The sequence below is a fragment of the Falco naumanni genome, chromosome 7, assembly GCF_017639655.2.
Source record: "Falco naumanni isolate bFalNau1 chromosome 7, bFalNau1.pat, whole genome shotgun sequence".
Lineage (NCBI taxonomy): Eukaryota > Metazoa > Chordata > Aves > Falconiformes > Falconidae > Falco > Falco naumanni.
The window spans coordinates 27,552,677-27,578,881 of NC_054060.1; the positions used below are offsets into that span (position 1 = coordinate 27,552,677).

The window sequence follows — 26,205 nt, forward strand, 5'->3', positions numbered from 1 at the left end:
CACTGTATAGTTTGGTAGTGCAGGGGAGGCCTCTGGCCAAGGTGAATGGTCACAGCGCTGATAGAAATTTGTGAGAGCTGACAGGCTCACCAGCTGAGGATCTGCCCCATAATTTTATCATTAATGACTTTACAACTCTGTACCAAATCAGACCAGTAGTTCATTATGTCTGGGGCCAGATGCTTCAGAGAAAGATATAAGAGCCTGTCATTGGCCATTGTGTATTAATCGGTTTATATGAGAAGCATCTTTCCAGCCTCAGGTGGCTGCTGGTTGTTAGCTGTCTTTTTTTTTTTTTTTTTTCTCCTTAAAGCCCTGAAGCTTATCACTTTTTACTTCATCAGTTGTTATCCTGTCTTACGTTACTCATTGTTGCATTCTTTACCATTTTTTTAATAATCTCTAAGCATTAGATGCATTTTTGATAATTTCTATTCCAGAAAGCATCTAACATGTTCTATTTCCTTTCCTCTAAAGGCTACATTTATTAATTTTCATTCTCTTAGCTGGAAATCAGCCCTTTGCATATTGTCTGAGGGGGAGGGGTTGTCTTACTAGAATAGCTTGCTTGAGCATAAAATACAGCTCTAATCACAAAGGAGAGATGAAACATTGCACAGTAAAATTCCCCTCCCCCATCTCATAACCTCCCTTTCACATGTGGTCTATTTGAAGTCAAAATACAAAAGTCTAAGAAGGATTATGCTCCCACTTACTGTCCTGACATGGGGCAGTCTAGTTGTGATACATCATATTCGAGGTTTTACTTTCTTTTTGGCTTTATTGCTTGGAGATTTGCCTGACATATTATCTAGCAATGAAGGCATGTGATTTTTTTTTTATTTTTTTTTTCCCGCTGCTGAAAGGAGCTCTGACTCTGTTAATAAAGTAGCAATCTGAAAAGGCATGGAAGTCATCACTCAGCAGACCAAATTTCTGTTTTTAATCTTGTTCTTTTCTGTCAGTATTAACCTGCTGGCTCAGTTTTTCTATACTATGGGAAAAGATGGTGCAAGAGAGCTGTTGTGAAGCCCATAGTGGCAGTTCTGTATGATCTGCCTTGCTTTTTCTCTTGTACAGTCACTTCTCCCACGCTCGGTCAGTTTAACTATGCCTGCTTTCTACTTTTTATATTTTTCCTGAATCAGTCTCTTAATCTGCTTAATCACACCAGAATCATCTCTATATTAGCTTTTAAGCATTTAAATCATGGAAGTCTGTTAAGCACAGAAGGAAATCCTGCCATCTGCTACAGTCTAAAATAGTTTGGATAAAGAAAGAGACTTTATTTGTTATAAATAATTGTTACATAAATTATAATGTATTTGTCTTGCATAAGTTGGGCTCTTTATTTTTTTTTTTCTGCTGTGTTGGCTTTACATAAGGGACAGGGTGTAATTTCAGTCTCTGCTCTTCAGGTGCCCATATACGAGTTACGGAATGACGGCCGAGCCAACCTTCTGGGGGCACTGCTGTTTGCTGGGCAGTTTGTGATTCCTGAGGTCTGTTTGCCTGTGAAGACTGTCTCAGAAGCTACTTTTCTCCTTCTAGCCAGGACACATATTTACATACTCAAAATACCCAGTAGGCAGTATGGAATTGTGCTTAAACAGGAAGATAAATGGATTCTGCTGAGGTAACAGGCACTTGCATGGCAAAGCATGTGCCATTTTCTCAGAAGTCATATCCCATTTAGCCCACATACAACCTGTAAAGACTATCAAGTCTGAAATACACCTTGCAGCAGACTTGAAATCAGAGGTTCGCTTGCAAATAGTCAGTTTTTTAACCAAGTTACTTTGAAGTTCTAAAGTTGCTCTAGAACTGGTAGGAGGGTCTTCTGACTCAAGTTCCTGAAGGCTGAAGTGTTGAGGGTGATATACCTAATGGACATGGAAGTACCTCCGTGGTATCAGCACCCCGGCTTTAAAGTTGTTGATGCTGTGCAGCCTGAAAATCAGGGAGAAAACTGGTCTAGGTGCACCTTGTTTCACTTCTGCCGTGCTCCTAAAGCCAGTTCTTGTAAGACAACAGCAATAGCTGACGGGCCAAGATCTCTGTAACTAATAACAGTTTGAGGTATCTCTTTTCCTTCAAATTCCAATTGACAAACTTAGAGGGATTTGAGAAGGAACGTAATTATTTGTGTGGAAACTTGAAAGTTATCCTCGTTTTCACTAGGCCTTTTGTTAAGGTTTTGAACTCTGAATTTAGATGTAACTGATGAATTTGTTAATAAGTCCACACTGTTTCTTTCCTCTGTCTCTGAAGTGGACTCAGGCAAATCTGCTGTCTCCTAGACTATGCCTCATGAGAGGATTATGAAACTAGTTAGCTCTTAACTTGTTTTGTTCTTAAATTCTTTAACCAATGTGTGACAGATGTGCCAACCCTTTTTGAAAGGCTAAGAGTTGTAAACATCTACTAGCCTCTGAGTTGCTTTAAAGATTTAGAAAACACTTTATAAAGGACAGACTACAGTATTTATCTACTGAATCTTTTAATTACTGGCTTATTCAGACCTGTTTCTTTACTTGTCTTGCAGGTGTGCCTGTATTTTTATAATAAACTGTACAGGGGAAATAGGGTGACTAAGGTGGATGCTGGGAGTTTCAATGCCTTTTCCTCACCTAACCTGCCTCCACTTGCAAATGCTGAGGTTGATATTACAAGTAAGCAAGATCATCTCTTAAGCCTTGTAATTTATGCCACATGCAATAGAATTCTAGCTGAAAAAAATCTGTGCCTGAGTAGTTGAAACGCAGTTTGTAAATGCAAATATCTTTGCAAGCCTTGTAGATTGACTCCACCTTACCTGCTCTGAAAATGTTTAAATATTAGTAAGACTGAGAATTTGTGACTCAACTGCATTTATCTATTGAATATAGATGTGTGCTAGACTGACTTTGACTAAAGATCCAGACTAACCAGAGGGAATGTTGCCCCTGTGTTATGAAAGTGCTTGCTCTGAAGATAAAAATGAGGGAGTGAGGACTGAAAGAACAAAGAGTTTAATCTCGTTAATGACCACGCTGGGCTCTGAAATCAGGCAAAAGAGTTATTGCAGAGTACTTGCAGCTTCAACAGATTCTCTGTTTGGTGCATGTCATTGTGTAAGTTTTACTGGATATTTAGGACCTGTCTAAATTGCAAGCACATTGGAAACAGCAGACCTAGAATAAGTTTGTTGTTTTTTTTTCCCCCTAAACTAACTCGGGCTCCCTGTAATTTCTGTGTGTCTCTTTTTTTAAGAAGAGGAAAGACTACATGAAGGTTTCAGTACCTGTTTACGAAGTCATTAATGTATTGATGTCTGTTCTTGGATAAATGGCACCCTTTGGAGAGGGGAGGAGAGAGACACATTTGGAATTTGGCCAAATGAGGAGTTGCTGAAAAACATACTAAAGGACAGTTTTACAAAATATGACATGTTATGCGAGCTGCTTTGCAATAGGCTAGGTATATTAAAAAGGAGTAGGACTTCATGACAATCTCCATTACTACAAAAAAATAAGAATAGGAAGGGGTTCCCAAATTCTTTTGCTAGGCGCTGTTAGTGGCAGTAGGAGATCTAGCCCTGTGCCATGCAGTGTGCCATTCTGAAGGCTTTCCACTACTAGAGACAGACATTCTGCAAATTGGAAAAATAAACTTATCCCTTCCACCTAATGAGTGGGAGTTACTTAACAAAGTTTCAGGATCAAAGTCCTGTGCCTGTAGCAGCCAGATACAAACCGAGGAAGCCTGTGAAATACTGCAGGGTTCCATAAGACATCTCTCAAGTAGAGTGTCAGCCACTGTTGTGTTACTGTGCTCTGTCAAATACGGTGTATCTGAAATCAAGAGCAATGCTGTCAGTTGATGGCTGCAGTAAATTGGGGAGAATCTTCTTTCTTGGGTTTTTATGAACTGCATCAAATAGGGTATAAATAAATCCCATTTACTGACTGATCAATAATGAAATCAAGCTGCAAACTGCGTGCTATTTTTCATTTGGATTTGAATGAACTGTTTTGTGATTCCTTGTCTATAGTAGAAAAATGAGAAAGTTACTAAGTACTTCCCTTGGCCCATATTGGGTCCCATTATCTTTTCAGTAGAATGCCCCATTGAGATCAGTGGGGATTTCTGGTTTAAAAACTGGTGGTGTGATAGGCTCTATTTTGATTTGTTTCAGTTGATTACCCTGTTGAGGTAGCATCATTTATCCAAGATGATGGTGTCAGTATTGAAGTATTGTTTCATTTTGAAAAAACATAGTTTATAGTATGGCCAATCTACAAGTGCTGCTTTATTTTGTCCAAAGTAATTGTTTGAAACATTGCTGTCCCCCTTGAGTTTGCTTGTACAATCCTCATATGAAGGTTTCATGGACACAAGGTACCACTTGGGCTTTTAAAACAAACCAAACAAATCTAGCATCTTTTAACGTGGTTTTTTTTTTTTTTTCAAACAACTTTCTATAACACACCTTAATCCTCCTGTAGACAGGGCTGACTTGCTGCTTCAGCATTATGGAGAGTAGCCTGAGGATGCCAGGAGGAGAAGGCCACGGGCAGAAACTCTTCTTCAGGCTTCCCAGTTCTAATGAAGCTGGGAATGAAAATTCCAGAGAATCGGAGGGGAAGAGGTGACAGGATGGAGGGAGTGAGGAGCATAATGAGATCATGGGTTGGTATGCAGGAATGAGGAGAGGACATGCTGTTCAAGGCTAGGCATACCATCTAAAAGCAACAATCTACTTGAGAGCCAAAGAGGAGAGGGAGAAACTTAGTCCTCTTCCCTGCAGCACTCTCCTTCATTTTTGATATCCATTTCTCACCCTGTTCCCTCTTCAGGTGAGGCTCCCAGTGGATTTCTGATCCCATCAACTGGCTGTGTTCTCAGCCAGATCCTTAACTGTCTTAGCAACTCCTAACAGTCCTGTTATCCAGTTTTAGATGAGGAACCACGTCAGCTTCCTCAAGACTTTCAATATAGCACAACAAAGTCCTGTTAGAAGTGAAAAATTCTAGCCCACTCCTGGGATGAACAAGAAACCCAATGTTGATGGGAAATACTTTTGCAGCAGAGCCACAAATCTCTGTATGAAATGGACAATATAGAAATAATAAAAAATATTTCTAAAATCTTAAAGCTTATAAGAAAAAAAGACCTTACCTTATTTCTCCCATATTTTAAAAACAGGAGAGACAAGGACTATTTCACTTGAAATGTGTAAAGAGTCTCAGTATATTTCATAATTGATTGCTGTTCTCTGTTCTTGAATGTCCTAAAGAAGCACATACAAAACTTGCTTTGTCACCATGGCTGGACTTTCTTCATCACACTTGCATGTAACATCTGGGAGTGGTGCACATATACAGGACCATATGATGAAAAACAATTTGTGTAGGGGAGAGACAGAGCCCATGTGACTGTACATGCAGGTGTAGTGCAGCAGCAGGAGGTTAGAAGGTCCTCGTGGGCTCGTCTACCCAAATAGCTCGTCTGTCATTAGAGAGAAGCTATTAGTCACTGGCCAGGTCTGTGTCTTGGTTGGCAGTTCTGGTTATTTATAGTTAAAAGCCCTAGACCTTTCTGTATTAAGACAAGTGCCAGTTTTCTTCACTGAAGTGCTTTTGGTCGTCCCCCCACCCTTGTTAAGTAGGCATGTTGATTCTTGCAGCAACACCATTCAATTTAAATATTAATTTCAAAAGGTGTGTGTTGATTGTTTTATAACAAACTGCCAAAAAAGGGGGTCTGTGTTTGTTTGCCTCCTTCAGGAATTTGCACCTATAGGTTGGCCTGGCTTCCCCACCCCTTGGCTGCCTCCATGAATTGTAATGAATGCTGGGGCAGCTTATATAGTGGTGGGGCTTGCCTGCAGCCCTGCAGAGAAGGATAAGAAGAAAGCATTTCTGTTTGTCTGGAGCTCTGCAAGCACAAAAAGCTGTATTTCTTGTTTGATTTCATAACTTGGAGTTCAGTCACCACTCCTAAGGGAGGTGTCGCTCTTAGTTGCTGCTCTTCCATTATAACTTGAAACCTGCATTGTGGCATAGGTGCTGTTTAACAACTGGAGTTTCTTGCTGCTTTCTGGACTGTGTAGAGCTGCTTCTCTTTTTTTTTTTTTTTTTATTTTATTTTTAAGTCAGGTTGATGTTTTTTCCCCACACTAACCTTATCACCATACTGAGAGAGAGAGAATAAAGCTGTATAAGACAAGGATGTATTTTTGAGCTGTGATTTTTAAAAGCTGTAGTGTTTGGTAGGGAGGGGAAGGTTGGCAATAGCAGAGTATTGTTTATGTGATGGTTTTCTTTGGAAGAATAAACCAAAGGCCTTAATATCTTGAATGCAGTCTCCTCAAATACTGCAATCTTTTCTATCCCAAGCCATTTTGGATACAGCATATAAATAACCATTACCTTTTTTAAAAACTTACTTTCTGCTCTGCAACACCAGTAGCTAGCTTATGTTAGTTCCTCAGCTTTGTATCCACATTTACATAATGCAGTACAGTATATCAATTAAACTCTTCACAAGCACAAACTGTCCAAGTTAGAACAGTTTATAGTTTTCTGTGGTGTGCCAGAACTGAATATCCCTAATTAGTCACTCTCATCTGTAGGATAAAAACCTGCTATGAACACCGATATATAGCTTTTTGTACTTTACCTGCTTGTATATGAGTTTCTTACTTAAGAACTGTTAGTGATTTCTAAGATGTGGGGCTTTTTATTTAACAAAAAGAATGCTGTGTGGTGTGACACTAGGCTGCAAGTCATCTGGTTTGTGCAGTACGATGAAGATGCTTGAACTTAGCTATGTGACATAAATATTCCTCCTTTTTGGGGATGTAATCTTTTAGATGGAGGATGCAAAGGGTGTGTTCTAATTTCCCCTGCTCCCCATGGCTCTTTTCCTCATTTACAGCAGTTCTGAATAAATCGGAGATGGAGTTGGGCTTTTATGTATATTTATTTGTCTTTGGCTCTTGCATCACACTTGCCTTTTGTTCTGCCTTTTAGACTTGTTTGTCTAATGGAAAACTGACATCTGTGGAGTCTGCAGTACCAAGCACATTATGTAGGCTGATGAGGTTCATGTTAACTCAGAGGCAATCTTTAATTCTTTTTTTAATATAGTTTGGAATGACATCACGGTACTATGTCTGCATGCATTACATTTATCTTGAAGATGATATGTTATTTGGTAGAGCGTACTCCAAGAGTACAGGTATAGGTCTGACTTCTGAACCTATCCTCTGATCTCTCTCCTTGGTCTTCTACTTTTGGCAGTATCTTAATGATCCATGCCAAGGCAGGTTTCCTCAGTTCATTCTTCAAGTTTGTTACGGGCGTTAGAGATACTAATGGTTGCCAAACTTAGTAGTATGTGTTTGTGAAGTTTTGGCAAGGATTCCTAGTTTATGGAGGATAAAGGAAAGAAAGCCCTGATACAATTTTATTGCCATCCAATCTTACAGAGAAGGCTGCTTTTAAAGAATTAATCTGTGTGTTAGAAGGTTGAAAGGATTGCATTTATTGCCAAACGCTGCTGCTTCCTAAAGCACAGTGCTCCTGAGTGAACGTAGTTAGCCAGGCCTATGAACCTCCAGCAGAACAAATGCCCAGCTTTCTGCACTCCTTGTGTACCTCCTGCAGGTCTCTGACTCCCTCTGGAAAGCTCGTGGAGGCCTCTGACAGCTACTTGGCTAGCTACTAAATCCAGCCAGGTGGTTTCAGAACTGTGCCGGCCAGCTTAGCACAAAGAAAGAAACTGTAGAAATGGTCTGTATTTCTATTCTTTCATTCCCAGGGCATTAGGAATCCATGTGCTGAAGTGTTGCTGGTTGGACAAACGTGATGCCCAGCCAACTGCTTGTGACCTGTTTAATGACATACGATATTTTTTTAGAAAGAACATGCAGAGGCTCTAGTTGCTGACAGGGCACAATGACAGGAAGAGAAATTTTGTTAAGTCTTATAGGTGACTGCTATTTTCTATCTTGACTTAATGGATTGTGTAGTTTTTAGTATCTCTGGTAATGGGACAATAGAGTAGGCTTCAACGAAGGCTTTTAAATGTACTCTGAATTTTTTGGCAAATGGCTGTCTGCTGATTGCAAGAGATTGCAACGGTAATTGGTGTGAGTAACTCCGCATGGCTGAGAGCAATTCAGTATTATGCACGCAGATCTTTTATCCGTTTTGCTGCTTGAGAGTTTCTCCAAAACCTAGAAAGCTTAAATCATGATGGGGAAACAGGTAGCTTTATGGCATGGTGGGCTTTCATCAAAGCACGATGCTCTGAGCTGTTGGCTGCTGTTTGTTAAACCTCTTCCACTGCCTTGTAGGTAGTCAGTGCTACCAACACTGCGCTCCTACAGTGAAGTAGTGTAATTCTGAAATCAATAATGCATGACTTGGCTTCTAATAATGCAACACAAACAAACTATTAGTTAAACAGCTGGCTTCTGGCTCTAAATGTATAATCAGAGTTAATTGAATCCTTGCTATTTTATTTAATCTTTAGTAACTACCTAATAAACTCTGGAGGTGATTAGCGGCAACAGTAACTGCATTTGTCATCTCTCATGTCTGGGAAGATGAAGGTCTGTTTTCTAAACATTAATCCAGGCTGGTATCAGGCCAACTATATAACAATGAAGTTCAGGTCAGTGTGTGACAAGTAAGTGCCTCACCTCTGCTAGACCTGCACGACACTGTTGGCTGAGGCTTTCTGACCACTGAACTGGGAGAGCTGGCGCTAACAGGACACGGTCAATCTTGTGAACCAGTCAGATCTAGTACTTTTCAGAATGCTTTTCAGAGCTATCAGGCTTCTCTTTTGAAGAGGTTGTAATAGAGGTATACAGCTTTGTGTCTGACCGATCATCCCGTTCACTAACGGTCATTGAACTAACATACCCATTTTGGACATCTTTGCTATAAAATACTATTAAATTGAAGCAAGCATACATATTAAATATCTCCTTGAAGGGCACTAACTTAGAAATACTGATGAGTAATACTGATATATCTCAGAATCTAGACTATTTCAGAATTAAAGCTAAAATATAACAGTTGAGCCTAACCTGGATGTGGCCTTGAAGACATATTTTGTGGCACCTAATAAATAAGGTGTGTTAGATCAGCTGATGATATGGCTGCTGTCTTAAATGGGCCTTTCTCTTTTCAAAAATACATTGCCTTTCATGAATCCCCTGCATAAGAAACAGTTTTAAAGACAATGTTTTAAATATGAAGTACAACAAGTATACTTAATATTATGTCTTAATATTAAATTTAAAAGGCCATTTCTCTTAACAGTAAACTGGGAAACGGTGTGGAGAGCCAATACCAGAAAGAAATTTCAAGTTCACACCAATATGAATAGGAATGTTGGGCTTCTGCGAATCTTCCCAGGAATCACCACTGCTGCTGTAAGTGTTACCACTTCATTTTGGAAGTGGGTGAAGTGATGCTCAAACACTAGATTAGTTAACTGAAGTAGAGAAGCTGCGTTGTTTGTAGCGGTGGTTGGAGTTTTGGGGGGAAGGGGAAGGATCTGTCATCTGATAAACATTTTTTTTGGAATATCAGACCATTCAAAGACTATTTTCATATGCCATAAACTATTGACAAAAGCTTTACAAATATCTTTTGTCTAAACCGCCTGGGCTCTGAAACTTAAAAATAATCAGGGTTCATAAATAGGTCAAGTGTGCTTTTCTAGACATGTGCAGGCTACAGTGACCATGGAAATGCTCTTTTGCTGCATATTGAGATACATTAATAGATATCTTGTCAAAGAATACGCAGTATGGTGGGTGGAGGGGAGTGTGGCTTTTTCGACAACTCGTGCTTCTTTTTTAAGATTCATTCTGTCTCACGCGATGGTTAACATGACCCTCAGCATTCACAGAGCTGAAAATGAGAAGTGAGATTTTGCTGCTGAAAAGAGAGTGGGATTTTTTTTTTTTTGCCTTTAGAAATTACTTCGCAGAACTGTGGGTTTAGGTAGATTTGTCTTTAAATTTTCAACTAATACTTGTTCCATTAAATTGACAAGTCATTTGTGGCTGTTGCCATCTTAAATTGAATAGTAGTTTAAGCAGCACTACTCAATTATATTACCATTCTTTTTAGGTGAATATGAACAGATGGAAAGGCAGAGGGGTGGTATATTTGCAATAAAACTCCAACTGCATAGTTAGCCTCATGGGGGCTTACAGTGCATTGCATTTAGCATATGTGATCAGCAAGGAAACATCTAGGTTGTTTAAAATATATCCTTCTAGGAAGAGGACTTTGCTAGGCATTCTCTTACAGCGGGGCACAATAGCTGCCTCATTAACAACTGACCCAGAAGGTGTTAGTGCCTCTTTTTTTTTCTGCCTTGAGTTAAATCAATTGGCTTTTGAGCTAACAAACTCCAGGCTTCATTAGAATGTTCTTTCCTGGAAAGTGAGACACCCTCTCTCTTAGGCAGACGTTTAACAAAAGTATTTGCTAAAGTAACGGATCTGGGCAGGGGTGGGCATTCTAATCTCAATTAATAATTTTACATTTATTTCATAAGTGTAAAACTACTGCTTTGTCCTGCTGTGGTGCAACAGTATAGCCTGTTAATGGCACTTGATCAATGGCATCCTTTTTCACACTGAGGTCATGACTGTAGAAAATAGTTTATTTTAAGATCTATCCCTCTAGGAATTTTAAAGGAAGCTAGAGAGTGAAATTCTCATATTTATTTTTTTTTAAAGCTTATTCTACAGTCCCAGTTATTGCAAATGGGGAACACAGAAGGGCATGAGAAGACTGTAAGGCATGAGAGCCTGTAAGACTGTAATAGGAATAGACCATTTTTAAAAATGCTATGCCATAAACGAAAACCTTAATGTGACTTAAACGCACCTTTTTTTCTCTCTTCCCTGTCTTGTTTTTAAACAGGTAAAAGCATTTCTTCAGCCTCCAACTGAGGGCATTGTACTTGAAACTTATGGAAGTGGCAATGCCCCGAACAACAGAGAAGACTTACTGGAAGAACTGAGGAAAGCAGCTGCACGAAATGTAGTCATTCTAAACTGTACCCAGTGCTTACGAGGGTCTGTTAAAATGGTCTATGCAACAGGACAGGTAAGGGTTGTGCTGTGATTTCAGACCCTGCTGCTGTGCAAAAGAAACATCCCACTGATACAACTTGATTGTAGACTTCTAGTAGTCCCAGTGTATAAAACCAGATTTATTAACTGTAAAGATATGGCTCATAAAATAACTACATCTGAAAAATCTTAAGCTGGAAGCATTTAAATATGTATCTGCAAATCAGATCCTGTTACTCCTAGTCTGAATGGTTGAAACAGTCAACTCTAATCCCAAATGAGTGATTGCTTGCTCCTGTCATATGCAGCACTCCAGGATACCTTGCATTAGCTTGGTAGCAACGCTCCCAAGGGGATTCCACCGAGCTAGAAGCTAGCGTAGGGGTCAGATGAGCAAATAATGTACTATTTGATAGGCTAGCAGTTACTGAGCTACAGTGCATGAACATCAAGAAAGCCTGTAAATCCAAGCAGTATTCCAAATCCCAGGTTTTAATTTGCCTGGAAGTACAACTGAATTCAGTGAGAGATTGGAGCACTGTAAGGAAGCATCTGTCTTGCAGAAAGGAAATCAGCTGCGTTTAACCCATGAAGGTTAACTTAAAGCAGGCTTTGTATTGATGCTGTTAATATTCAGGACACTTTGTAGTGAGTTTCTCGGTTGTGTATTAAGACACGACATCACTGGGACTAATAAGAGCTCAAAGTCATATAAAAGTATGTGTTGCATGTGGTAGTATGAAGGAAGCTGGTTTAACTGGCCTTCATAAACAGGCCAGCCATTAAATAGCCAAGAAGCACTGCCAGAGGGTGACTCATCCCCCTGTTTTAGACACCTGGTTTTGTTGGGAGCAGCCACCCATCTGGCAGAGCCAGACTCTTCGTTGACTGTAAGGCAAACCTAGATACTCTAGTCTGGTGCTGAAACCTGCCTCTTCTAACACTGGTTTTGACACAGCTTTAGATTATGTTTGCTTCAAGAACGCATTCTATTTTGATGAGAAAGAAAAATAAATGTGTTTCTTTCCACCTCTTCAGTACCCAAACTGTATTTTCTGATATGGGCAGACATATAAGTGTTGCTAAAGCTTTTGCATAACTTAATGGGGATGTGCTGAGAAGCATAAACTTCTGCAAAGATCCCGGCTCTGTAGCAGATAGGATAGGTATACATGGATTCTATAGAACAATTCATATGGAAGGAAGAAAGCACTTAGGTCAAAGAAGACACCAAATGTGTTTGGAAAACAATATGAAAATGAAGTCTAGCTTTTTTGTGCCCTTCTGCTTGAAATGAACTGCTAAAATGTATGGAAGGAATTAAAAAACCCCAACACTTTTCCATGTCTTGTGAAAACGTTCTCCAAGTAGACACCTCTAAAATGGGTTTTTGCACTGTGATCCAGACTGTTGATATGCTGAATAGAAAGATTCTGCTTAGGTCTTAATGAACAGTGGTTCGTTAAGGCTGTGTGGAAATGTGTTTGCTTCTGGTCTCCACTTTTTGTATGGAGCATGCATTGTGTTGCTTCAGCATCCATTGATGGAGGCTGCCCTGTTGGGCATCTTTTTAGGAGAACTGGCAGAGCCAAATCCTGCAAAATTACTTCACACTTGTTCTTTCATCACCTTCTTCTCTTCATAAGGAACTGCTCAATGGAGGAAGTATCATGGGTGAATTCTGGAAAGTTGCTGGAACATTAACTTTATTTTTCTGTAAATAAAACCTTTCACGGGCTTTTGCATATGGCTAGGCCATGTTTTACTCTTTCAGTCTAGCCAGGTGGGTCAGCTGAGTCCCTGGTTTCCCTTGAAGTGTTTGTTTTAATTAACTGAATGTCTGGCCTGTGATCCATCTGCACAGTAGAAACTTATAATTGAGGGGACTTAGGTATAGGAAGGAAGCTGGGAAATCCCTTCCTACTCTTTCTCAAACCTGCTGAAAAAGCCCTAACTGTTCTTTGGCTAGCTCTGCACTACAGAAAATATATCTTACCTTCTCTGTGTATGTTTGCTCAGGGGACCTCTAAAAATGTTAGTCTGGGGCTCTCAGAGGTGGTTAATGAGCTGATTAAGGCTCTGTGTCTTGCTAAAAATATTGGTTAAGCCACAAGTTTCAAAGCTGAAGTTTATATATAAGGTATTTAAAAGTGAAATGCGGTGTAAAAACCTACTGCAAGATGCTTAACTGTGAGGCATCACATCATGACAAAGATGATGTCTGTGGTTTAGAGAAGCCCAAGTGTTTGCCCAGGTACAATTTAGTGACAAGCGATCTGCAGTCTTTGTCTTTGCTGTCTTGCTCACTGTACTCTTACAGGGCTTGCTGACTATAGCAAAGATCTTTTTGCTCTGGTTCAGATAGGGTTTTTTTGGTTGTGTGGTTTTTTTTTTAACTACCAGAAAGATAAGTTAAAAAGGTCATCTTTTTCAGTTGTTCTTGTCAGAACTGTGTAAATTACATATTTTGGTTGTATGTTCTAAATCATACACTGCTAGCACAGCCTGAAAGGATCTGAAAACACTCCTGCTGTGAGCACGCTGTAGCACTGGAATTCATCCAAAGCAATGCCCCATAAAAGAATGGTAAATATGTCTGTGTGAGAACAGCCTACTTGGCAATGTTCAAAATGCCACTGGGTTAAAACAGAGTAACTGCAGCTTTTCAATAAAGGGAATCTGACAACTCTGCAGATAGCTGATACGGACCTGTAACCTTTCCCTTTTAGCATAGTAAGTGACCGTAGCAAACGTTTGGTTGAATTCTTCAATGTTATTGCATGAAAAGGAATTTAAAGTAAAAGTCATCTTTATTCAGCTGGCTCTAGTATTTGCTTGGTATTTGATAACTAAAAATACAAAAATTACAGTGGTGGTAGGAGGAGCAAGAGAGTGGGAGGCACAGCTGCATACTGTATTCTGTGTAGCTACTCATCGTTCATATACATTTTCTGTACACGCAGGTATTTCTGAATGCTATGCTAATTGGAATCATTATTCCTTTTTATTCAGACTCTCGCTGATGTTGGAGTAATTCCTGGAGGTGATATGACACCAGAGGCAGCCCTAACTAAACTGTCATACACACTCGGCAAGAGTGAGCTTAGCTGGGTGGAGAAGAGGCAGGTAAATATTTAAGTGTGATCTTGAAAGGCTTTAACTTCCTCATCTACTGTGCTAACTTCTGCTTAGCTGGATGCCTTGAGCTTCTCTCTTGCATGTAAAAGCAATTGGTTCCAGAGCCATAATGTGAACAGCAAGTGGGATTTTTTTTTGCGTGAAGGAAAATACTGTTAGGCAAATGGATGTATGTACATTGGGAGAGAAAAGAGTTCTCTGCATAAGTCAAGTGGAGACCGTGATCAAGCCATAAAAATGCCATCTTGAAATGGTAGTAGTCTACCTTGAACATTTTGGTACTAAAAACCTGTAAGGGGAAATTCATGTGAGAGACAGAAACCCAACCCTACTGAAGTCAGCAAAGATCTTGTCATTGATCTTAGTGTGGGAAATATTTCACCCCAGACTCATTCGCACAAAGCCAATTCTGAAAATAAGTATTGCCTACAGCCTCTTTCTTTGCAGCGTTACTCATGACAGTGTTAGATTGTTTCTTTGAGAGGAGGTAAACTTTATAAATAATACATAAAACCCAGAAGATTATTCTAAGAACCAGTTGTAAGTGAATTTGGAATCATAACCCCATTAACAATGTTCTTACTGTTCAGTGGTGCTTAATCGAGGCTTTGCCCCTCAAATTATGCAGTTGTATATAGTGTTCCTTTTATACAAGGAACATACAGCTCTGAATCAGAAAGGGGAGCAGCAGTCTGCAGGAATGCATGTATTTCTATGCTCATATGCAGTGAAATCACAATCCTGACACTTTGGGAGATGACATCATGATGAGTCACCCTCTAGACTTAAGCACTGCATGCACATGTGTATCTTATGATGGTGTTTTGTTTTTATTAAAACTGAAACTTGATCGTCATTTCATGCTCAATATCTTCCAGCCAGTAGCAGCTCTTGAGACAAACATTTGGACACCTCTGATTGTAACTGGGCTGGCTGGAAGTACCACTTGCCATGCTCAGAAAGAGTTTCAGACTCCGAGCTTTCGGTTCTTTGCTAAAGCCCTGGCTCTGAAAAATGAGAGGAGGAGCAGCTATGTGTTTCTTCAGTGAGGATGGCAAGAGCACACTTTGGGCAAGAACATGCTTGACAGGCGATATAATGCTGTCTGAAGAGCAGTGGTATTGCATGGGTTTCTGTGTATCCACTTCAGAAACCCAGGCTCTTCACTGGTGCCCCTCTGGCACACTCGCTGACCCTGGGACATACACATACTAGCCTGTTTTTTTAATGCAGACTTTAATCTTCGGCACGGAGGATTATTTGGCTTGGGACAGGAGAAACTGTCCCACCTGGCTTCCTGTCTAGGTGTCTTAAGTTTAAACTTAATTTGAGATCCAGTTTGCTGAGGTGAGGTAGCTGACTTACTTAGGTGAGGACTTGAGGACAAGATGTTTTGAGTGCCACTGGTACAGTACAAGGTACTCCTGCATCTTCATGTCCTGTCCTTTGCAATGGGCTACCTAGTTTTTGTGTGGTGGTGCTGGGACCTCCTTTATATGGTTTGAAAAACAAAATAACTTTTGCTATTTCTTTGAGTTAAGCAGGATTAATTTCCTCATTTGACTCATTGTACAGACCCACAAACAATTGTGCTGGCACAGCTAAGGGAGCAGCATGCTGTATTGCCTGGGCAAGAATGAGTGGTAGAGACCAGGAGAAGAAGAAAGCCTGGAAATTTGTCTGTGGCAATATCTTCAGCTAAACATATCACCAAACAATAGTCTCCCAAGAGACGGAAGCTGTCCTGAAGCTGGCGTGGTTATTTTAGGATTCTCTTTCAACACGGAGAAGCAAGGAATGTGCCCCCAGACACATGCAAATGGCTGCAGAGCTGGTAGGACCGAGTAAGGCGCGTAGGGCTTTGCACTGGGTGCATTTAGCACAGGTGCCAATTGCTAAGGTTACCTGTGCAAAGCAATGATCTCAACCTGTCAAACTCTAAAAGTGCGCCAAAGCAGTTGGTATCCTCTGAGTTGGATGTATATGGGACTCTTCCAGCAGACAGCTAGTGTTGTCAGCTCTTGGAGTTTTGGGGTTTTTTTTAATAAAGGGCATGCCTAGACATAAGTAAACCTGGGGCATTCCTCCTTCCAACATCACATCTGTTTCTTGCAAACTTTCACAATCCTGCTTTTTAAAATTCTAATTGAAATAACTACGTGCTTTATAGCTGCATCAGCAACCTTTCATGAAAGACTGCCAGGATGTAAAATTGTCAGAATTGAGGAAACCAGTTGCTTATTCTTAATGACTGGCTTGTCTCTCTGTTCTCCAGGTTTCCCAGAACCTGTCTTTTGGAGTATTTTCACGTCTCTATTGCCATATTCAAGCACATTCTACACATGAATTGGCTGACCTTTTTTTGGTTGTTTTTCCCCCTCCCCAGTTACATTGGATGCATCCATCCTGCAAACTGTTACATGCCTGCTTTACTATTGCATGACTAGCACTACTGCAGACCCTCTGCATGCAAAGCTGGCTATGTAGTCAGATTTTAACAAAATCAGGGCTAATGGAGCCATTTGAAAACCCACTGAAATACATGAATGTCCACAGGCAGCACTGGGCTTTGTCTTGAGTCCTACGTGCTCGGTCTGTGTAGGAGGACTAAGGTTTGGGAATCTTGGCAACAAGCAGCATTTCAGAATATTCTGGTCTTCAGCCTTGCTCTGCTAATTACTCGCTATCTTTGTGGTTCTAAGTAGGCTGCAGCTTACCCCACAAGGGAACTTTTGTCTGCATCCTCTAAAAATTGGGGTGTTTTGTTATGTGTTTATTTTGGTTTCTTTGCTTTGGAAGAAAATTTTATTTGCCTCTTCCCCCCCCCCCCCCGCCCCTCCCGCCCCCCCCCCCCCTCCCCCAGCTTTTGTCTTTTTAAACTTGCAGTCTTCATGGAACAGTAACTATTTCTTTAATCTTTTGTCTGCATTCAATTAGTTTCCTTAATTCCTCCAAACAATTTTCTAACTTGATCCTAAGGTTTTGTATTAGACTACTACCATATTTTTCCTCTGCTAACAAAGGATTTGATTGCTTGCTTTTCAGATGCTGAGTGAGAATCTAAGAGGAGAAATGACTGTTGTACCCACAGGAGCCAAGATCTCTCTGAGAGATAGCAAGTTTATTCAAATGATTGCCAAATCTCTAAGCATCAGCACCAAGGAGGTATATACTTAAATATTTAAAATTGAACTCATGTAAAGCTGTACACTCAGTTAAATGAGCCTAGCTTAAAGATGAACAGAGAAGCTGACAGAAAAATGGAACTTTGGAGCTTTTATATTATTTATTTTTTTAGTACGGAGTGTCCCAGCTAACCAGTTGGGTTAGAGAGAAAGGACACAATGACAAACATAACATGAAAATGTTTTTAATTAAAAACACTAACTTTTTTCCCCCCCCTCTTTGTAGGCCGATCTTGAGTTTATTTTCTTGGCTGGCTGGTTGCAATAACAAGCCTCAGACAGTTGCTGTAATTCAGGGTATCAATGATATGAAAAAGTACTTTGTATTTTTGTGGTCAAACATATCAACAGTTTAGAGCAATCTAAATAATAATGGGTAAAACAGCTTCATTGTATGTGCAGTCATAGAAGGCTGATACTAAGGAAGCACTACACAAGTGTAATTTGTGGTGTTTAGAATTAGTCCCTCCCGACTGGAAAATCAGAAAATACAGTCTTGGTTGTAAGATACAGCTACTTGCTTTTCCCTTGGCTTGGTTTCAGGGAAGATGGGATTTTTACTGGCTAATGAATACTGAATGTATGGTTCTTTAAGTGTGAGAAATGGGGGGATATTTAGGAGGATATTAGGAGCAATCACATGAATAAAGTTGATACAGTTTTGAGAAGACTGGACTATACGGTCTTTTCCAGCTCCTACCTGTGCTGTTTCTTTTACTGTTCTGATGGGCAACTATGGTAGTACAAAGATGGTAATTGGTGTGTGCACCTTACATGGTATATATAGATATCAGGTAATTGTAGTGTTGCCAAGCAGAAATATAAATCTTATGGATGTGAGACTGACAAAATGTAAAATAAACATGAGACTTCTTTCCTTCCAAAAATTAAATGCTACCATTTTTAAATATCCAAATGACTGATTTGGAAACTTTACATGAAAGCAAGGGCAGAGGGCTTTTTTTGACTTGGACATCAATCACATTAGAGGTGAGTCTGATATTAAATGTTTCGTTTTATTTGTTTCTTCAGGAGTTAGAAGCCATAAGAGATGCATTAATTCCACCTTTGGCTTGTGCTGCAGCTAAACTGGGTGACATAGATGCACTGAGATCCATAGCAGAAATGGTAATATAAAACTAACAGTTTGTAGAAAACATGAGTTTTTAAATAGAGCTGTAAATGACAGGAGGAAGCTATGCTCACTGGAAAGCAGCTACCTAAGTCTTAGAATCAAGGTGCTTTTACTGATACAATTGGTTTCTAGGCTTCTCAGTCTTTGCCTTTCAAAACTGGTACGTTCTTTCCCCTATCTGGTTCTCAGCTGTTTACACTTTCTTTTGAACTGTGAAAATACAGATAGATTAAAATGCAAGTTCTTATCTACTAACTTTGGAAGACTTTAAAATGGTTTGTGCTGCTTTCTTTCACTTAACTTTCTTTATGCATATTCATAATTTTCAGCTTTTGGACGTAAATCTGTCATGATTTTTTTTTTTAAAAAAAAAGCAGCTTGAAAATTGCATTTAAGCAAAGCAGAGTGCAGTGCTAATTCAGGATTTTTGGCTTTCCCCATAGCTCTAGCTTGGGTTATACCTGAAAAAAAACCCAGGCATCTCCCTGCATCATCTTCTGCACCCCTCTTGTTTGTATTTTTCTTTGCCTTGGTTTACCTTACTCTTGAGACTTTGGTAACTGAGAAAGGATAAATGTATCTTGAAAATAACAATAAACTAATACAAGTAAAATTGTCAGGCTGTAGGCACAAAGCTGCTGTATGGCATACTGCAATAAAGAGCATATCTGAAGGGGCTGTAATAAGAATACGTGGGGGGGGGAACGTACAGAAGGTGCAACAGGTATCTTTACTGGTGGTAAAACAACTCTACAAGATAAAATTTAAGGTTGACAAGCTTAACAGTTTGGTGGCAGAACTAAAATGTGAATCTACTGTTGTACCAACAACTTAATGTGCAGCCATTATCTTTTTAGCATGCAAAGGATCTGTCCTTTTGTAGGGTGGAAACTTGAGCTGTGGAGACTACGATGGCCGAACCCCACTTCATGTTGCAGCCTCTGAAGGGCATTTACCATTAGTTGAGTATTTGTTAACATCTGGTGCAACTGTTTATGCTAGAGACAGATATGGATCTACCCCACTGCTGAATGCGATTAAGTTCAGGTAACAAAATAATTTATATATCACTCTATGTAAAGTTTATAAACCTTTTGTCATTTTGGATTTAAAGTCCATCCCTGTGTTTCGGTTTTATTTTGTCTCGGGAGTCACGTGTGAATGACAGTAGTTAAAATAACTCCAACCAGCTTCACTTCAAAGGTTGTGACTAGCCTAGATATAAAGATCTTCTTAAAATAATATTAAATGAAAGCAAATAACCTGATACACATGCAGAATTTGAGCATAAGGTAAACAAATTATTATTGACCATTATTTCAGGACTCCACTCTTTGTTATGATGCTTCCTTATAAAACAGAGCCAAACTGATTACTCCATTTGACTGTCAGAAGACAGGGTGCAGGACCAAGGGCTGGCTGGCTGCTTTCTGCCCTCCCCTTTCTCATCAAGATCAGGCTGTTTTCAGTTGGCACAAAATATACTGGTTGGTTAACATGTTTTAATCTTTCCCTTCCACCGGTGCTTTCCTGACTCTCTCGCTGGGTGACTGGGTTTTTGATTTTTTTTTTTCCCTTCCACCCACTCATAATTATATGGGCTGGCTGCACAGCTCTGCCTGCTTTGTGGATTTCCTCTTCCTGTTGTTCTGGATGTCGGAAGTGCTTGAATGGTAGTCATGGACAGGCGATTTACTGGTCTCTTCCATATTGTATACTCCTAAGGAATGTCCATAGCACAGAATATAAAAGTTATCAGTTACCAAAGTTTAATTTTAAAACACTTAGTTTATATAGCCTGGGGATTCATAGAGCCATTGGTCTCTAACTTGTTAGAAGCTGCTTGCCCTGATCTCTTCTTGTTTCTTTGATCCACTTTCAGGTCCTTATCTCATATTCAGTCTATATGATGGCAGGAGAGGAGTTTTTTTTTCTGCAAAGGCGCTTGGAGTGATAGGATTTTCATGGTCATATTTATGGATGTCTGTCCCCAAATACTCCTACAGCTTTCTAACGTTGACAAGTTCACCTGGTCTATCAGGCTGGAGCTAGCTCCCTGGGAGGTCTGACAGTCCTGGTTTTGCATTGGTTGCCGGAATAACTTATTACAGGCTTTTTCTGTCTCAAAGACCAGATGTAGAAAACTCAACAGGCTCTATTAACTTGATACTTGAAGTCCTGTGTGGCCACACAGTGCTAATGCCATACCTAGTGCATGGTCCCCTATGGCTTTGTAGTTGTTGCTTTATCTCATGAATATATAAGGCTTTCAGTGGCAAACCCTTAAAGTCTTGAAGCAAAAACAAGCCCAACAGCAAATCAAACAAATAACCTCGCAGCTAAATAGAGATGGCTCTGGTCCAATGTGAGAAAATGCTAAAGCATTAGATAACATTAGATGTTCCTGCAAATCAGGCACCTACTTTTTTTTACCACACCCATCTACTGCCTGAGGAATTTCACATGAGCTTGTTATTTGGATTCCTTAGCATTGCCACTCCTATATTAGACTCCTACTATGACTCTTAAGCTCTTTAAAACTGCACACCCGTTTGGATGTACGGAATTGTAAAAGGAAACTGCACCATAACCATTTTCAGTTTCTCTTTTTGTTTCTACTGTTGGAATGAGAGGAAGAGCTGACTTAGAACTAATCTCCTAAATGTGTACTTACGATCTGCTGTGTACTCACCCTGCATTTCACACTGATAAGCACATAAAGGAGAATGGTAAAGATCAGACAGCTGTAGATGTGCATAATTAGATACCCACTATAAAGATTTCTGCTACAGAAATATTTAAATTCTATTTATTAAACAGTTGTGTGCTCAAAGTAGAGGGTTTATCCTGATGCAGTGTACAAAGTGGCAGAGAAGGAAGGGGGAAAACTGATCTTAATGAGCAGTGAATGCTTTAAACTGTTTAATATTGTAACTTTCTCAATTCTACTGAATATTGCATCAGCTTAATCCCATATTCTGAGAATTAGTATTTGTTTAATTGGCATTTAACTGCAGTATAGTATCCACTCATCTTAAAAATAGCTTTCTTCCAGTTTTTTATGTCACATTTCTCAGTGGCTTGCCTTTTAACCTAGCATGCAAATGTATATAACAATGACTGATTTCTCTTTTCCATTTAATAATTTGCAAAGATGATCCATTTAATAATTTGTAAAGATGTCTCTTCTTAAAAGCTTCTTAACATAGCACTGTCAGCTGGTAGACCAGCAACTTGATCTATATCAATGCTAGTCTCTTAAATTTTTTTACTTTAAGTGACTCTCTCTTTGTTTCTTTAGATGGTAAAATGTGGAGTCCCTTTCTAAATAAGAAATAAACCACTGCATTTCCGCTTTTTCATTTGTAACTCTGCAATTTGCGTGTAGTCTCATTCACTTTATGCATGAAGCTAAACAGACCACTGTTAATTTAGGCCAGTTGCTTGACATATCAAAATCAGTAGCATTCCTTTAATTTCTTAGAGTACCCTCAAGGGATAATTCATTTTCAAGACAATAGAATAATATTTTTTTAATAACAGAAACTCTCTAAGCAGGAAAATGTCTTAAATAAAAATTGTGTATGTTATATGTAGTAAAAGCAGTTCCATTTACTTGTAGAGCAGTGGTAAAAGGTTGAAAATGGGGAGTTGCTTATACAGTGCTGTGAGAACATCAGATTAGAGACAGTAAAATTACCTCCCACGTAAATATGAATTTAAATACTTGATATTTTGCAAGGTTACATTTACATTACTTCAGGAAATCTAAGGCAGAGTGAAAATCTAACCACCACCGACTCCAGAAGTGCACTGAAGCCCGTCCTTACAGTATTTCAGCATAAAATTCCCACTGATACCGTGCAGAAAACCAAACAAGTGAAACTAAGCTGATCCTGCCGTAACCATTCCAGTTGCTAGGGAAGCAAGCATTAAAAAGAATGAAGCCAGTCAAGTTTGGATATACATCACACCTGCATTTCTTTAAAGAGAGTTGGTGGAAGGTGTGCACCCTAAGGCCCCAATCCTGCAGACTCTTACTTGCGTGTTAATTTCACATGTGTGATTCATCCCTTTTGAAGTTGATTCACTTCTACAAAGTGTCTGCCAAGTCAAGGCCTGAGATGATACGTACTGCACGGCACCTCGAGTGCTCTGGATCCAGAGCCCTGGCGAACTGCTCAAGGTTCAGGTGTCTTTATCTGGAACTCAGGCTTCGCTCATCACGGCGAATGTTGAAGACCTTCATTTGCTATTAATCCATTAAAATATTAGTACATATTGGGGGTTTTATCTCCAGTGTTATCAGTAATGGAATCTAGGCAGCAGACACTAGGAACAATTTTTGTCTATTTTTTTCCCTTCAGAGAGTGGATGAATGACAGTGGTAGTATCAAAAGGCTAACTTAAGGAACACACACAAAATAGCATTGGTTCTATAGCCTAGGTCTGACAGAGAGCCACGATTTTGTAACAGTGCGCTAAGAAAAGGAAGAGTCAGGAACAAGTCATAGGTGACAACAGCTCCTCATGATTTTGATTATCAGCTGGAGCGAGACTGGACAAGCAGCTGTGTACCCCAGGCTGACACGGTGGCATTGGCCTTCCCTCTACACCTTAAACTTTCATTGTCCAGCAGTTGTTCTGCTCTTGGGTTTGTGCTGTCACCTTAGAAAAGGAATTGTGTTTGAACCATTCCCAAGAAGTTCATGGCTCATGACATCAGCTGAACTTCATAAACTGTGACCCTTGTGAGACTTTTGTAAAGCCGCAGGAGAGCAGTGCTTAGAGAAACAGCTTAGAAAGACAAATACCTCTCATGTGCCCAAGACACAACAGTATCAGAAAATTCACAGCCAGCCTCTTGGAATATGAATCATGCACTCGCGGTAGGTACAAGGCAGCAGAAGTGGTACTCTGGAGAGGGCTTAAGTTTCTGCAGAACATAGATACCGTTTGGGTGCAAGTAGGAACAAGCTGTAGTGCAACTTACCTCCTGCATAGTTTTCATGTTGAGTGATGACAATGTGAGAGGTAGTCAGTTTGCTTTCTTGGACGCATGTGCTTTGTACTAAATTTAACACTTAGTTGCGTGTTACTATTTGTCCCTGTTCTTCCTCTCCCTTACCCTTCCTTATCAAACAGTGGTGTACAACTCTTCCTCTCCTTCCCACCATATCAAGAAACATGAGTTTGAATGTTTCCCAGTCATTGGGACATTGTATTTCTATTTAGAAATGCTTTATTGTAAGTATTTATTGTAAACACTGTTAGCTTCAACACTTAAAGATTTACTTTGTTTCAAACTACTTTTTACCTCATTTTAAATTTGCTCTATTAAATGTGTGGGGTAAATGTTCCCAAATCTGTCTGTGTCAAAGATTTAGAGACCCACTTAGAGTAGTAATGGTTGTGTGGTGTAGGTGGGACACAAAGTGCTTTCTGGAGGGAATCTCACTACTAGTGAGGAGTAACCTGTTACAACAGGGGGGAAAAAAAAAAAGCCTGGCTCTTCCCTGGAATCCAGAGATACAGACCTCATAGGAGAAGCACGTTGAGGGAAGATACCGCACAGCATTACATGTTTTGGTGCCTGTTATTTTTTAGTGCTGTCCCATAGCATAGCTTTTACTTTTAAAAAGTGTTGAGTATAAGATGCGAAAGGAGGCAGGAGAGTGAGCAGACACACCCCATGTTCAGTTCTGGACCCAGTGTGAGCTTGAGTGAACAGACATGTTCTACTTTATTTTAGGTCAAATTTCTTTTCAGCTAATCACTGTTCTGCCTAAGACTGAACTAAAAAATTTCATACACGTAGAATTAATTCTTCGCCACAGATTGAAAAATAAGAAGCTGTGCTATTATTTGCTGGTTCAAGGAGATACTTGTGGATGAAGAGTCATATCGTAAGGGACCCACCTGAGAAAATATTTTAGATAACTGAACAAACTTGTGGCATGTGGTGTTTCAGCAACGCTTTGCCATGAAACAAAGATTATTTAAAAAAAATATTTTTTTTGGCTGTCAATTAAGCAGTACAATTTTAAAAAAAAATATCTCTGGTAGGTTAAAAAACCTGTGTTTGGAACAGCAAGATTATTCCTGTAGCATCTGTACAGTTCTTTGTTTAGTTTATAATTAAGATCTTGTATGAAACATACGAGCTTACATAGGCTTAATATGGATAACTGTAAAGTAACTTCTCATTCAAGACAGAGTTTCCTAAGAAGAGGCAGAGGGATTAGATAAGCAGTTTAGTTCAGTTCTAAAATGGAAAGGCCCATGGCTACCTCCAAGAAAATGCAAGTGATTTAAACAGAAAGTGTATGTGAGCTTATTTTTTAATTAATACAGATGAGGTTTTAGGTAATGGGCTGGGAAAGCCAATATACTTCCTATTACAATGATACGTCTAACTCTTTATTTTGAAGTGTTACGGTGTAGCAACTGACTTAAAAGAGGAACTATTCCTGATCTACTGGTGTTGTCATGGTCTTTCTGGAGAAAAAAACCCCTGTGTTTGGATTTGTAAACTAGATCATTTGCTTAGCAGAGGAGCACACTGTCACCTCCTTTTCGAACCTAGTTCTAAACCTTTCGCTAGGTCACTTGTGAAAAACTTACTTTGCACATTTTTCATCTGTCATATTGTTTTCTACCCACAACAGTACCTTTACAGGCTGGCCTTTTCCATAGACTTCCTCAAGTGTCTGACTAAGGTATAGGAGTTGGCTGGTAGTGCTGAAATAACTATTTGTCCCTTTATCTCAAAGGAAAGGACAAGAAAGACCTTCTGAAGACTCCAGGTAGAAATAAATAATCAAGGTATCAGGAGGAGGAGGTTAGGAAAAGATGTGCTTTTGTGGGAGGTGTGTAAGAATACTTAGCATAATTTTAAAGCCCTAAAAACCTGATTAGCTTCTACATTAACCTAAAGATTCATTGCTTATGTGCAAGACATAAATTTTAAGACTGATATATATGGGCATTGTAGTCTGTAAATTACAGGAATGATGCTATGTAATAAATGTCCTTACTGTTTGCATGTATTTCAATCACTAAAATTTCAAGGGTTAAATTAAGCTAGTACTAAGGTGAAGAAAACAAAAATTTTTTGAAGAGGATGCATCCCCTTCATTTTCAGAGCTGAACTTAACACTTCCACGCACTTAGTATGTGAATAATTTCTTGTTAGGGAGAGCAGTGTCAGTCCTGTTTACTACTTCTGTCACCTTGGAGAAGATTCCTTTGTTTTGTGACCACAGTGAATACCATATAAGAATTTTCACTGGTTGTGTATATCAGTAATGCTGAATTTTGGGGGAAAACCCCCCACCTGCCTACTGGTCAAGACACTTTCTCCGTTTTTTCTGTTCCCTTCATAAAGGCACATACAAGTGATTCGTGTGTTACAAGATACGGGAGCGCACCTTTCGAGCCCTGACTTGGAGAACATTGGAACAATACTTTGCAGGTAAATGTGATATAAGGCGAGGCGGCCCTAAAATTGGGATGGAGTGGGATGGTTTTTCAGAAGAGACTCTCAGAATGGAGAACAGTGTGTAGACAACTTCCAAGAAACAGTTGGGTTCCTGGCTCACGATGTGGCTATTGCTGTGCTAGACTAATAATGAGGAAACACATGAATTGAT

General features: G+C 39.6%; 1 protein-coding gene across 1 annotated transcript in view; it reads left to right on the top strand.

The window, feature by feature from the left end:
• ASPG (asparaginase) overlaps positions 1–26,205 on the top strand; it is a 46,960-nt gene that overhangs the window by 12,646 nt on the left and 8,109 nt on the right. Inside the window, exons 5-13 of the mRNA XM_040601365.1 lie at positions 1,419–1,502; positions 2,546–2,672; positions 9,321–9,433; positions 10,944–11,129; positions 14,108–14,221; positions 17,279–17,398; positions 18,451–18,546; positions 19,437–19,600; positions 25,941–26,027. Coding sequence (XP_040457299.1) covers positions 1,419–1,502; positions 2,546–2,672; positions 9,321–9,433; positions 10,944–11,129; positions 14,108–14,221; positions 17,279–17,398; positions 18,451–18,546; positions 19,437–19,600; positions 25,941–26,027 — 1,091 coding nt within the window. The remainder of the gene's footprint in view (positions 1–1,418; positions 1,503–2,545; positions 2,673–9,320; positions 9,434–10,943; positions 11,130–14,107; positions 14,222–17,278; positions 17,399–18,450; positions 18,547–19,436; positions 19,601–25,940; positions 26,028–26,205) is intronic.